Here is a 12,143-nt window from a genome sequence, read left to right as displayed (position 1 = left end):
TCACTCCCTTTGTACTTCCAAAGTGCACTAACCCCCCTTACTGGATTGAAACACAGGTGGAATTTCATAAAGTGGAATTAGAACTCGCGGAAATAGTGCAGGAGGGATCGCCGACGAAGAAGTGATCGAATACGGAGTCATTGACAGGGGAGAGGTGAACGTCTATGAACGTCTCGAAGAGTTGGTCTTTTTTGGCTTTTAATTCCATCGCTTCTGCTCTTGCGGACTGTAACTGCTCCTCGAGTTCTTTGACGTGTTTCTGTAAGTAGAATATTGCTCCGGTGCAGCCGTAGACTGGGTCTTTGAGTCTTGTGTGAGCCTCGTACACCAGGCTCTTCACTGCATCTTCTCTTCTACTCTCTTCCACCATCTGATCACATTCCATTAAAATTCTTTCCGGGTAGTCTTGCTTTTTATTACAAAAAAGAAAAAGAAAAGACAAAACATGAAGAGGGAAACGGAAATACCCATTACCTGAAGCATCTTAATAACGTTGCTGGCTCCGAACACCTTATGAACCCGGACAAAGTTCTCCGCTTCCTCGGTTGGAAAATAGGGCGCGAGAATGCAGTTAACGCCGCATCTCCGGCGGAGGATTCTACAAGCCGAACAGGTGAGATGGGTTCTCATATTGCGCGTCCGCGTCTGAGAATCCATGTCCATGAGCAAATGAATGGATTCTCTCTACCTCACTCTCTTCATTAAATCGCTCAAACTTTCCAGTTACACAGACATGTGGGAGCAAGGTTTATATAGAACTGGAGGTGAGTCAGGATCATCAGATGTGACGTATGGAAAATTTCAAGAGTCTGATAATGAGGAAGTCGGGGGGCGGCCAATCGAAAACAGTTTACGAGTGGCACAAACAAGTATCGTATCCGTATCAACCCTACAGCCTTATTGTCGTTTCATGTTCAGATGAGTCTTTCATGAACGAACTATCCTGATCGTCATTTCACAACTGAGTAGGGGTGATTTAGAATCGAGTGGCTCGGTTAGATTCGATATACTTGGATCTCGAGCCGAGTTCGAAATCTAGGCTTGGCTCGTTTAAATTAACGAGTCAAACTCGACCGAATTAAAGTTCGGCTCGAAAGTTGGCGAATCGGCTCATTAATTTAGCGAGAGGCGTGAGATTTGGGGGAGTCGGGAGCATCGAGAGGAGCGAGAGCGAGGGGGAAAAAATTCTTCCTCTTCTCGTCACCACTTAGCCCCTCCCGTCCGCTATTGTGGTGACCTTTGTCGATGTTGATAGCTGCCTCGTCGACCACATTCTGACTTTCTATAGTCACCGCTCGAAGAGACAATAAAAGGTCCATTTAACTTTCTTAAAAAAATTTGATTAAAATATTTTTTACAATTTTCTAGTAAGTCACTAATAAGATTTTATTTAAAGATTTTTTTTTTGGAAATATGTATCCTATAAAAAATATTTATAGTTTTTCCTAGAATATAAATTTTTAACCAGGGGCACTAAGGAGGTCATAGTAAATTTATGGCCAGATTCAAAAATTACAAAATAAGCTAGACAACATTTGGGGTAAAAAAAATAATATTAGTGCATTCTAATCCATTATCGAGATTCAATCCCGGACCTCCCCTATTATTCTTTTTATAAAATGTATGCATAATTTTATATATAATTTATTTGACATATGTAGAGTATTAAATGTAAGTTAAGCTCAAACTCGACTAGAGTTCGAGCTTGAACTCAGTTAAAATTATTAGGCTCAAACTTCGATTACAATTTTAGGCTCAAGCTTCGATTACAATTTTAGGCTTGAGGCTAGGGTCGGCTCGAGCTCGAGTTTGAAATATTTAAATCAAACTCGGCTTGAACATAGGAAGGTTCGGGCTCAGTTCAATTCAATGCCACCTTTATGCCCAATTTTAAGTGGAGGTCATACCCAATTTTATATATAATTTATTTAACATGTATTTTTTGAAAAGTTTTAAATGTATGTTAGAACTCGAACTTGAGACATGCATTTTTTAAAAAGTTTTAAATAAATGTTAAAGCTCGAGTTCGGCTTGAACTCGATTAAAATTATTGGATTCGAGCTTGGTAACAATTTTAGGCTCGAGGCAAGGCTAAGCTCGAATTCGAGTTCAAAATATTTAAATTAAACTTAACTCAAACATAGGGAGATTCGGGTTCGACTCGATGCCACCCTAATTATGAGACATGTTAAACAATCTCAGGGCCAATAAAAGGAGATGAATGAATAGCCGATTTACCAAATAGGTGGTGGTTCTAAATAAAATGACGAGAGAAAGGGGCGATTCATGAATTGAGACTAGAACTAAGAAAAGATAGATATGAGATCTCTTCGACTGTCTTCATAATATATTTTAATAAAATACTCTTAATTTTTCAAGGTAGTTATCTTGTTTTTAAGAATTAGAAGCATTAAATTGAATCCCCAAATATATGCTTTAACTAGAGATGGGAATAGGTCTCAACGAATTTGCTTTCTTAGCATTTTTATCCAGAAATTGGGTGAGGAGATTACATGGTACAGAAAGTTTTGCAAATTGTATGAAAATTCTAAAGATTTCTATTCCGAAACTTTCCCCACGAATAGCTATGAAGCTTTTGGAAGAAATTGGCATCAAGTGAAGAAGTTCATTAGCAGGCATTTACCTCCTGACACTGATACCTTCACTTAATCATTAAGATGCATTCTGACCTCTCCCAGCCTTTCGAGTTCAATCGATTGCCAAAAACCATTTTTGAGCGGAATTTGTCCAGCAAAAAACCAAAAATCCTGCTTTGGATTGAGGATATAAAAAATCACGTAAAATTGTTGGGTTGGGAAGGATACAGAGAATCACGTAAAATTGGTTTACAGTAACTTAAAAAAATTTTCTCCAAATAATAAACTCAAGATTTTTGTACTCAATAATCGATATAAACACCAAACCTGTCAAGGAAAACAATTCGTAAAAAAAGGTGAGGCACAAACAAACACTACGTGCGTAGAAGCGTAAATTAAGAAAACCAATGATGATAAACATATATAAGATGCAATAGGTAGATATAACAGCCAAGAGGAGCCACATCGCCACTCAAACAACGCCAAAATCAGACTCGTGCTTTCAAAAATTTTAAAACCAAGCAATAGTTCAAGCCCGCCAAATTAATCCGTTTATCAACATCCCGGCAACCCTAACCCAAAGTTTCTCGAGCAGATACTGTAAAATGTAATGGAAAGGGTGAAAATTTTCCTGTCAAATATTTTCCACCCAAGTAAATAGACCAACCATTCACAATAGTAAGAAATATTTAAGATCAATTACAACCTTCTCTCAAACTAGTCCATACTGAGAAAATGGGTAGTTCCATCAATATCAAAGCAGATAAGACTCACAAAATTCCAGCTGAAAATATAATCAACAGCATCAATCGCTCTTCCTCCTGAAGGAACACCCTTCGGTCAACTTAGCACGGCCGCCGGTGGGTTGGCATAGGACTGTCTGGCAATTTCCGCACACCACAACAGTCTGGGAGTGGCTAAATACAGTCGTGCTGCAATAACAGAGAAAAAGAATACACGCTTTCAACCCAAAAACGTTACAGAAGATGAAGCTTATTATCAAGAATCATTCTAATTCTATTCAAAGTGAACTTACATGTTGAAGCACCCCTGACATTTTACATCCTGTTTAAGAAGAAAATAAAACAAAAGCAAAAGGACAAACTTATTTTAGAAGCGATCCAGAGAATATACAGAATCACAAATAAAATGATCGCGAAGATTACCATGAAGAAGGAATTTGGCGTCTGCTCAAGGCGCTTGAGCTTGTGACTTCTCTTCTCGAGTTCGGCCGGCGGGTTGAGCAGATCAATGTCGTTCGGAAGCACCTAAGCAATCAGGAAGCGGAAGAACACGAAATTAGAGAAGGCGAAAAACGAATATAAATCACAGTAAAATCATGAGAATAGAAAACCAATATAAAGATACAAAAAAGAGAAAATAATTAACAACATGAAGATGTCGCCAAAACAAACAATTATACCAAAATTCCAACATCTCATCATGATTTTCAGTCAGTAAACGAAATACCACTAATTTGAACAAAAAGAAGAAGTAACAAAGCCGAAGCAGCTCCTCAAGAAACTACATACATCATCAGATAAGTAAACAAAAAGAGTTTGATCCAATACAAACAACACACGAACATCCAACCAACCCCCACACTATAAACCAACTCACCATTTTTGCTGATAAGCCTCTGCACAGTATCCAAAAACCCTAGAGGCTTCCTTCACCAACGCCGCGCGCAGAAGACAAGACAAGTGCAGTCTGATAAACACGGAGATATTTAAAGTAGATAGAGGGGAACCTGTTCGCCGTCGGATGGAGCTAAATCTAATCGTGACTGTTGGTTTGTCATAAGACATAAGAGAGATTAGGGTAAGGAGACCACGAAGGCGGGCCGGATACGTAATCCATCAAACTGTTTGGGACTTAATTTTACCGATTTATCTATTTTTTATTAATTATTTTTTAAAACAAAAAGAAAAGATATAAAAATTCTGATTAGATTAGGCATTTTTATATTTTTCCGATTACTGATTTATCATTTATTAAATAAAAAAATAGATAAAAGTTTTTTTTATGTCCGATTAATAGATTAAATTTCTATTTGAATAGATATAAATTCGAGAAAAAATATAATTCAAGTGTCTTTTTCAAAGAATTTATTAGAATAACATTGTTATTTCGCTTTGTATATATGATAATATATTTTTAATACTTTTTATATTTTATTTTATCATTATTCTTTTTATTTACCTGATTATTTATGGAATAGCTTTATTCAGATTTTATTTATATATTGTTTACAACCCTAATCCAAAATCATAAGCTTGGAGAATACTCAAACCAAGTCCCAATAGATAAAGGAAGGTACCAGAGGTTGGGTGGGAAATTTATTTATCTCTCCCATACACGACCTGACATCGCCTATGTAGTAAATGTAATAAGCCAATTCATGCACTGTCCAAGTGAATATCATATGAATACTATAAATCAAATTTTGGGTACCTAAAGTCCTCCCCTGGGAAAGGACATGTTCTCAGGAAATAACCACCTAAGGGTTAAAGGTTATATAGATGTTAATTGGGAAAAGAATATCTTAGATAGAAGATCCTCCTCAAGTTATTTTATGTTTGTTGGAGGGAACCTAGTTACATGGAGAAGTAAGAAGCAAAATATGGTAGCATTATCAAGTGCTGAAGTCAAGTTTCGTGGGATAGCTAAGGGTCTTTATGAGCTTCTCTGGCTTCAAAAACTATTAACTAAAATCGGCTTTGCCCCAAGCCATGAGACGAATTTATTCTATGATAACAAGGGGGCTATTCCTTTTTCGCATAATCCGGTTCAACATGATCGGACTAAATATGTGGACGTAGATCGACACTTCATCAAGCAAAACCTTGAGAACAAGATAATTCAATTTCCGTTTTTTAAATCTAAAGACCAGTTAGTAGATAAACTTATAAAAGTAGTATGCGGCAAGAACTTCTACAACTCATTTGGTAAGTTGGGTATCAAAGATCTATATACACCTAGGGGTGGCATTGAGCCGAGCTCGAGCCAAGCCCGACATCGAGCCTAAAATTGTTATCAAACTCTAGCCGAATAATTTTAACCGAGTTTGAGCTCGAGCTCGAGCCGAGTTAGAGCTTCCGCCTATATTTAAAATTTTGCATAAAATACATGTAAAATAAATTATATATAAAATTATCTATACACTTTGCATAAAATTACTCATAAAAAATGTATAATTATACATAAACTTTATTCAAAAAAATAATTCATTTCTAAAAAAGGAGCAGTTTTGCATTTCCTCTCTCTCTACAGTGAAATCTTTGCCACGGTGGGAAGGCCACATGTGGTTGCAGATCAAATGAGGCTATTCATATCTCAAACTTAATAATTTAATGCAGTGTATTGTTTATTGAATACTATTTAAACTAAGAAACACTGAAACCACCACCTAACATATCTTATGGATCTTATGGTTTCAGCCCTCGAGGCTCCCACAATATATTTTACCCATACATGCTTCCGCTTTTCTCAGTAAGAATTTAATGGTTTAGAGGGACAAGCTTACTTCTCTCCTTCATGTTGACTCGAAACTCACTATGATCTTAATAGTTCAGATTAGTTTTTACCCCACTTCAACTACCTTCACCCTCATAAACACTGTATACAATCTCTTTATATTATTAAAAATATACATGAACTGTTCATAGACATGATAAAATAAGGTTAGGGATCAATGTAATATCAATAAGAACTGAGCTTGCAAGTAAGTCAATGGGAAATTCTTTTCATACAAAGCATCAATATGAAAATCGGTGCTCATAGTGCCAATTGTCACGATTATACCACCTCATTGAACCCTCTTTGCCAGCTATGCCTCTCTCGTTCTCCTTGGTCGTCCCCCTCCTCCCCTCGAATGAGCGAATGAATACTCGCTTTCCATCATTCCAATGCTGAGAAAACCCAAAATTGGAAGTTGCAGATCTTCTTTCTCGACCAGGAAAGGAAAAGAAATGAGGGTGTGAGGACTCAAGAAATTTTGATCAAGACCCTTATTTTTCTTCTTGCTTGCTTTTGATTGCGATTACTTCTTTCTTCTTGAGGGTATTTTCTTGAAAAATGTGATTATTGTGATATGAGGGTCGTGAGGATCATCGATGTTTGCGTGATTTATTGATTTATGTGAGAATAGGGGATTCGTTAAGATTTTTGGGTGGTCTGGTTTTGTTTGGGTTTTCGCCATGGCTGAAATCATGAAGCAGATCTTGGTGAAGTCCATTCAGTTGGTGGATCAGGTGGCCAAAGGCACAGACGACGTCTCCAATTTTAAGGCGGAGTGCGTCGAGCTCAAAGCCAAGACGGAGAATCTGGCGATGTTGCTCCAACAAGCTGCCCACGCTGGCTCTGACCTTTACGAGCGACCCTTGCGCGGGATCATTGATGAGACGGAGCAGGCTCTGGACAAGGCACTCACCCTGGTTGTCAAATGCCGCACCAATAGCATCATGAAATGGATCTTCACCATCATCCCAGCCATTGCGTTCAAGAAGGTTACCGCCCAGTTGGGGAATTCCATCGGGGAGCACCGAGGTAGTGCGTATTGAGATGACACGGGGTAAGGGAGTTTACGACGAAGGCGGCCGACGAGAAGCCGTAGACGGTGACGAAGGTGGCCGACGAGAAACCGTAGACGGCGACGAAGACGGGCACAACAGCGGACAGGAAGGGCTCAGTGGTGATAAGGATCAACGATGGCGGACGAGGGAAGGAAGAAATCAGAGGAACAATCGAAGTCGATCTCAAAGATGACTCCTGCTCCCGCCTCCCCCGGTCCTGAGCCCTCGTTAAGTTAACGAGCCAACTTGCGAGCTGTCGAACCGAACCATGGTTTGGTTGAGCTTAGCTCGTTAACTTAAAAGAGCTTTTATCTGGTTCGAGATCCAGATAAATTGAATCAAACCTAAACGAGTTCGAGCCGCTCGCGAACCGGCTCGATTCGATGCCACCCCTATATACACTAACTTGAGGGGGACTGCTAGCAATAGTTATATCCCTATAAATCAGAGGATTTCCTCTCATTTATCCTCAGAGAGATTACATAAAAGAATTATGTAATCTATGTACATTTTTTTTGTATAAAAATGTAAATCAAAGAGTGTATGATAAAAATTGAATATACGAAGAGTTTTTTTTTTTCAGATATTTTTTAGTTGTGTTTTTTGTCTTTTTATATTTAATTTAGCAAGTAACTTTTAGGTGTAATGGGGACATGGGTAATTTTACTTTCTCAATGTCAACTGTTGTTCTGTTGAGGATTAAACATTTCGTTTGCATCAAGTCAGCCGAACACTTGTAGGAACGGAATGGAAGAATTAATTTTATCGAGAAGATGTAAATATAAATTTTCAGAGAAGAACTTTTTAATGACGAGTGAGACAAAACTGGAGGAAGATGAATCCTAGTAACTTCCAAGACAATTAGACACATTCCCGAAACAAATTCCCCAGTTAGAGAAGTCAAGATTCGAGGGATATCTGAAGCAAACGTAAAACAAAATAATACAAATTCGTTATCCAATTAGAGTAAAAGAACATCTGAATTCAACTCGCCAAGGTATTCAGTCTACGACTTTCCTAGATCAAAACACCACAATCCCAACATATACCTCCTTGTTTTGAAAGTATACAAGTAAGCAAGGGAAAAATGAAAATTCAGCGAACAAATGAATAGAAAAAAGAGCACCCGGTAGTGGGAGAATAAATGGAGAAACTTGTTGGAATTTGTGTTTGTATCGAGTCCTGCTCCCACCGAATTTTGTCCCAGGTATTTCTGGTGAATTTGTCCCGGGTTTTTCCGTGAGTTTGTCCACGGGTTTTCCCCGTGCGGGGGAGTGTTAGAATTTGTGTTTGTATTGACCGGGCAAGTCCTTGTATAAGATCCGTGCGGTTGCTTTCCTAACAGGTTTGAACCTTTTAGCTCAATGGTTTCAACAAAACTCAACCTGATAAAGGGATGGGAGGGGGGAAATCACTGGACTTAATCAATCATCCGACCGGATGTTACAGGTCTCATACATGGTAGCTAGAACCATGGCAACAAATATTGGTCACTCAAAAGATCCGAGTCCAACTGGGTTGAGTCAAGCAGAATCGCCCCCAAGTTCAAGACCAGGTTTATATGGAGGGGGTAATACCCTCCCTGCCCGACTTGTCCAACCAAAGTGATTGAGAAGGTCAAGTTTGTTTCAAAGGATCTCTCTTTTCCTCCTTCAACAAATCTAATTCTTCATTGCGATGCTTCTTCAGTTAGTTTTCTCTCAAATGGTCAGCCAACTCAATCAATATACGAACCTTCCTTTCAAGATCGCTGCCGCCTAAACTGGTAGAACCCAATCAGCAATTAAAGATGGAGTTGGAAAGGGAGAGAGGTAGTCTATTTTCCTGGGTTGAAACTACTTTCTCTAAGTCTTCATGTCTGGTCGTTCGAGGTTCCCACTACTCACCAGCCGCTGTTTTTCTTTCTGTTTCTTCCACCTGGTGCTCGCAGTACTCTGCTTCGTGAGGTGTCTGGAGAGTGGAGCTTTTTCTTCTTTAGTGTTTTCTTTGGAGAAGAACGGTTGTATTTAAACGCTTTCTGTAATGGTGAAAATCGTCGCGAGGTAATGCAACAGTTGAGACTGTCATATTTGGTGATATATGCTCTCCTCTTCACGCTTGGCATGGACGGAGGCGTACGTTACTCCTGTGTGAAAAATCAAAGTCCGCTGGAACTGTTGGCACTTGACAGGTTGAACAGAAACCGAAGCCCCGCTCTTTCCAGAAAATTGCTTGCTCATGTCGAGAAAGCGAAATCTGTTTCAGAAAATAGAAACCTACTTGCTCTCACCAGTGCCGTCCACGTCCCCCATCTCTTTCTAGAAGGAATGATCTCCCGAACATGTTTCCCCCTTTGCAAAATATGTTAATTTTTTTGTAGAAGTGAACCGCCTCTTCGTATGGGTATTTAAAGCTTACAGTAAATCTGTAACTCCCCCTCCATGGCCTCTCGATCGCTACCGACTGCCGCGTCTGATTGAGTTTTCTCGAACAGGGAAGCTCGTACCATGCACGTCAAGTAAAATTGACTCCTGTGGTGTTCGGAAACGAGAAAGAATCAAATAACAGGGTCATCAGTAGCACTGTTCTATATTTGCTGAGAAGACGATCTCTTTCTGTGGTCCAAACTGGTGATTTGGGAGGAGAGATTGACTACTGCTGCTGTGTTACCTTTCTTGTCACTTTGAAAAAGATAATATTATTATAAATATATTAAAGTAAAAAGTGTACTCTTATGAATGAAATTAATTTTTGTTAAAGATGGTAAGAAATAACTGATCTTCATCAACCTAATTGGCTGGAATGAAATTCTTCCATGAAATAGCAAATCTCATCTGGAATATATATTGTGCTTAATCTTTGTGAATGACTACTAATCCATTGCTTCAGTTGGCACTCAAATTCATAAAAAATAATTTTAAGTGAGAATCGAACTGAGTGAAAATCATTTCATCCCAAAAAGGGAGTTTTGATCATATAAATAGTGAATTTTCTATTGTTCCTTATGGATTACTATAAGAACATACCAAAGGTTCCATAATTCCGTCTCTGAAAATGGACTGTAACAACAAATCCAATTTTCGTCAGCCATGTTCTTTGCATAATTACATGCAGCCGATGATTAATACGTAAACCCAAGTTGCAATTCATGCATCTCAAACGAAACCATTGTAATCATATAAATCATAGTTACTAATAACACTTTTTCTTTCATTATTATATCCGATTTCTCTCTTCTTCTCGCAAACCGATCAAACATCTATGGTAATTGACAAAAAAAAAGGTGGCCTCTGTTGTTCTCTCATGGATTTCTGAAACATGGTCATCAAGAGAGCGGGGCGTCGCCAATTTTCTTGTGGTCTGCTCCGCCAACAACGACCACCTCTGTCAAAGCCATCTCCCCCTTCACTTTTCTTTCCGCGAGCTGCCGCTGTGTCGATTTGTAGAAAGTCGCGTAAAGGATCAATTGCACGATCGCAAACATCGTCCCCAGACTGTTCGGAATCTGAACACAGAACTCAACCCGTCATCTCTCTTGAATTAATGCATGCGGTTAACAATGTTGCAGAGATGAGAAGGAAAGAAGAGTGATTTGTTTTACTGTGATGAAGAGATCGAAGCGGATGAGAGCGTATGTAGTCCAGCATATGCCGTTGGCGAAGGAGGCTAGCGAGAGAGACAATGGCATGTACTCGACGCTCTTCGTTCGGATCACCAGTTTCTGCAGATCAGAAGATGATTAGTAAGACCCATGTTACAATACGCATGCAGAAGCTTAGAACAAACTAAACGGTGCGGGATGAAATCAAAGAGAGAAGAGACGAGCATTTATTTACCATGACTGACAAGGGAGCGACATACATCATGGTCCCGAAGAAAACGCAGAGGCATCCGACGACTAGAGATCGCTTCTCGTAGGTGTGAAAAACTGTGAGAACAAAAATGGCGACGGCGACCACGAAGACTACTTCAATGACGAAGATGAGGAACGTTCTCATCCTCTTTTTCCCGCTAGAGTATAAAAGAAAGAGGAGAACATAAAAGAGCTCGATCAGTAGACCAGAGCCATTAATGGTGATCACCAACATACTATGTGGGTGCACCAATGGCAGCCCGTAAACACACCAAAGCATGCAATTCAGAAGAGTGGCGAGGTAAGGCACCGGCGAGAACTGTTCCACGGATCTCTTCTTCCATATGCGGAAGAAAGTCGACCTGCAATTCGTAAAAAGGATGCTTAACTAAATACCTGCTGCCATTAGTACCAAACTGAAACACGATTGAAAACTGAAGCCCAATTTACACAAACTTACATAGGTGAAAGAAACAAACCCAGTGATATGATGTTTCCTGCAAGAAAGAAAAGAAGCCAATATTTTCAGTTACAAATCACAAAAACAGAAACGGAATGGAAAAGCAAAACAAGCCCATCATTGTTCTCCTTCCCAAAACGATCACTCTCTCTATATTCTCTATAGCGCCTCACACAGAAAAAGAAACCCAAAGCCAAATGAACAAATTCCAAAACGGGTTTGATGATCAGCAATTCCCACCCACCCACCCAAAATGCCTACTACTGTCCTCGCAAGATTTGCAGAAACCATGGCTGCTGCGAAGACAAAGAAAACGAGGGCAAGGTGAGGCAAAGTGCGAGAATGAGTGAATATCAATCTCACTTTCGCAGTCACAGAAGAGTCAGTTGTGGAGGGGAAGAAGCGTTAGGAGGAGGCGGTTATATAGAGAGGTGGTGGAAGGTACAGAACGCAGTCGCAGCAGCTGGGCTGGAGTTTGTCTATACTTCTAACCGTAGGCGTAAATGGTAGAGGGATACGAGTCCAGTTCAAATGAACACATGGAGGGAAGGAGTAAAGAGGAGAGAGAAGCAGTGGCACTGCGTTCAAGATTCTCAAAGCCCTAGCGCCCGTTTGAATCAACTTCTGGACTTTGCGTTATGCTTATCCAACTACCCATTTTTAGTAAAATGCTTTCATGG

The 12,143-nt window shown here is 39.5% G+C and overlaps 3 protein-coding genes across 3 annotated transcripts; all 3 read right to left on the bottom strand.

Annotated features, from left to right (window-relative positions):
• Positions 1 to 64: 64 nt before the first annotated feature.
• LOC137950641 (LOB domain-containing protein 24-like) lies at positions 65 to 657 on the bottom strand. Its single transcript, XM_068797254.1, has 2 exons — positions 475 to 657; positions 65 to 409 (listed from the first exon to the last, which is right to left on the bottom strand). Exons 1-2 carry the CDS (start codon positions 655 to 657, stop codon positions 65 to 67), a joined length of 528 nt encoding a protein of 175 aa, XP_068653355.1.
• Positions 658 to 3,208: 2,551 nt separating this feature from the next.
• On the bottom strand, positions 3,209 to 4,304 carry LOC137956641 (small ribosomal subunit protein eS27y-like). Its single transcript, XM_068804209.1, has 4 exons — positions 4,218 to 4,304; positions 3,764 to 3,865; positions 3,634 to 3,662; positions 3,209 to 3,529 (listed from the first exon to the last, which is right to left on the bottom strand). Exons 1-4 carry the CDS (start codon positions 4,218 to 4,220, stop codon positions 3,403 to 3,405), a joined length of 261 nt encoding a protein of 86 aa, XP_068660310.1. The 5' UTR covers positions 4,221 to 4,304; the 3' UTR covers positions 3,209 to 3,402.
• Positions 4,305 to 10,301: 5,997 nt separating this feature from the next.
• LOC137958682 (bidirectional sugar transporter SWEET4-like) lies at positions 10,302 to 11,888 on the bottom strand. Its single transcript, XM_068805773.1, has 5 exons — positions 11,712 to 11,888; positions 11,464 to 11,500; positions 10,987 to 11,365; positions 10,752 to 10,871; positions 10,302 to 10,655 (listed from the first exon to the last, which is right to left on the bottom strand). The coding sequence occupies exons 1-5, from the start codon at positions 11,752 to 11,754 to the stop codon at positions 10,476 to 10,478; spliced, it is 759 nt and encodes a 252-aa protein (XP_068661874.1). The 5' UTR covers positions 11,755 to 11,888; the 3' UTR covers positions 10,302 to 10,475.
• Between the last annotated feature and the right edge of the window lie 255 nt (positions 11,889 to 12,143).

The sequence above is a fragment of the Aristolochia californica genome, unplaced genomic scaffold (assembly GCF_029961685.1).
Source record: "Aristolochia californica isolate CCGP_79_NKW_82.1479 unplaced genomic scaffold, dmAriCali1.0.hap1 SCAF_1, whole genome shotgun sequence".
Lineage (NCBI taxonomy): Eukaryota > Viridiplantae > Streptophyta > Magnoliopsida > Piperales > Aristolochiaceae > Aristolochia > Aristolochia californica.
Note: the sequence above shows the minus strand (reverse complement) of the source record. Positions and strands in the feature narration are given on the sequence as shown.

Excerpts from the sequence above, each read along its gene's own strand:
- LOC137956641 (XM_068804209.1), bottom strand. Across the intron at positions 3,663-3,763 it reads CGCCAAATTCCTTCTTCATG|GATGTAAAATGTCAGGGGTG; the intron begins GTAATCTTCGCG and ends CTTCTTAAACAG. Across the intron at positions 3,530-3,633 it reads TGTCAGGGGTGCTTCAACAT|CACGACTGTATTTAGCCACT; the intron begins GTAAGTTCACTT and ends CTGTTATTGCAG.
- LOC137958682 (XM_068805773.1), bottom strand. The coding sequence starts at position 11,754 with ATGGTTTCTGCAAATCTTGCGAGGACAGTAGTAGGCATTTTGG. Across the intron at positions 11,366-11,463 it reads GGTTTGTTTCTTTCACCTAT|GTCGACTTTCTTCCGCATAT; the intron begins GTAAGTTTGTGT and ends TACGAATTGCAG. Across the intron at positions 10,872-10,986 it reads TCGCTCCCTTGTCAGTCATG|AAACTGGTGATCCGAACGAA; the intron begins GTAAATAAATGC and ends TCTGATCTGCAG.
- LOC137950641 (XM_068797254.1), bottom strand. The coding sequence starts at position 657 with ATGGATTCTCAGACGCGGACGCGCAATATGAGAACCCATCTCACCTGT. Across the intron at positions 410-474 it reads ACGTTATTAAGATGCTTCAG|CAAGACTACCCGGAAAGAAT; the intron begins GTAATGGGTATT and ends TGTAATAAAAAG.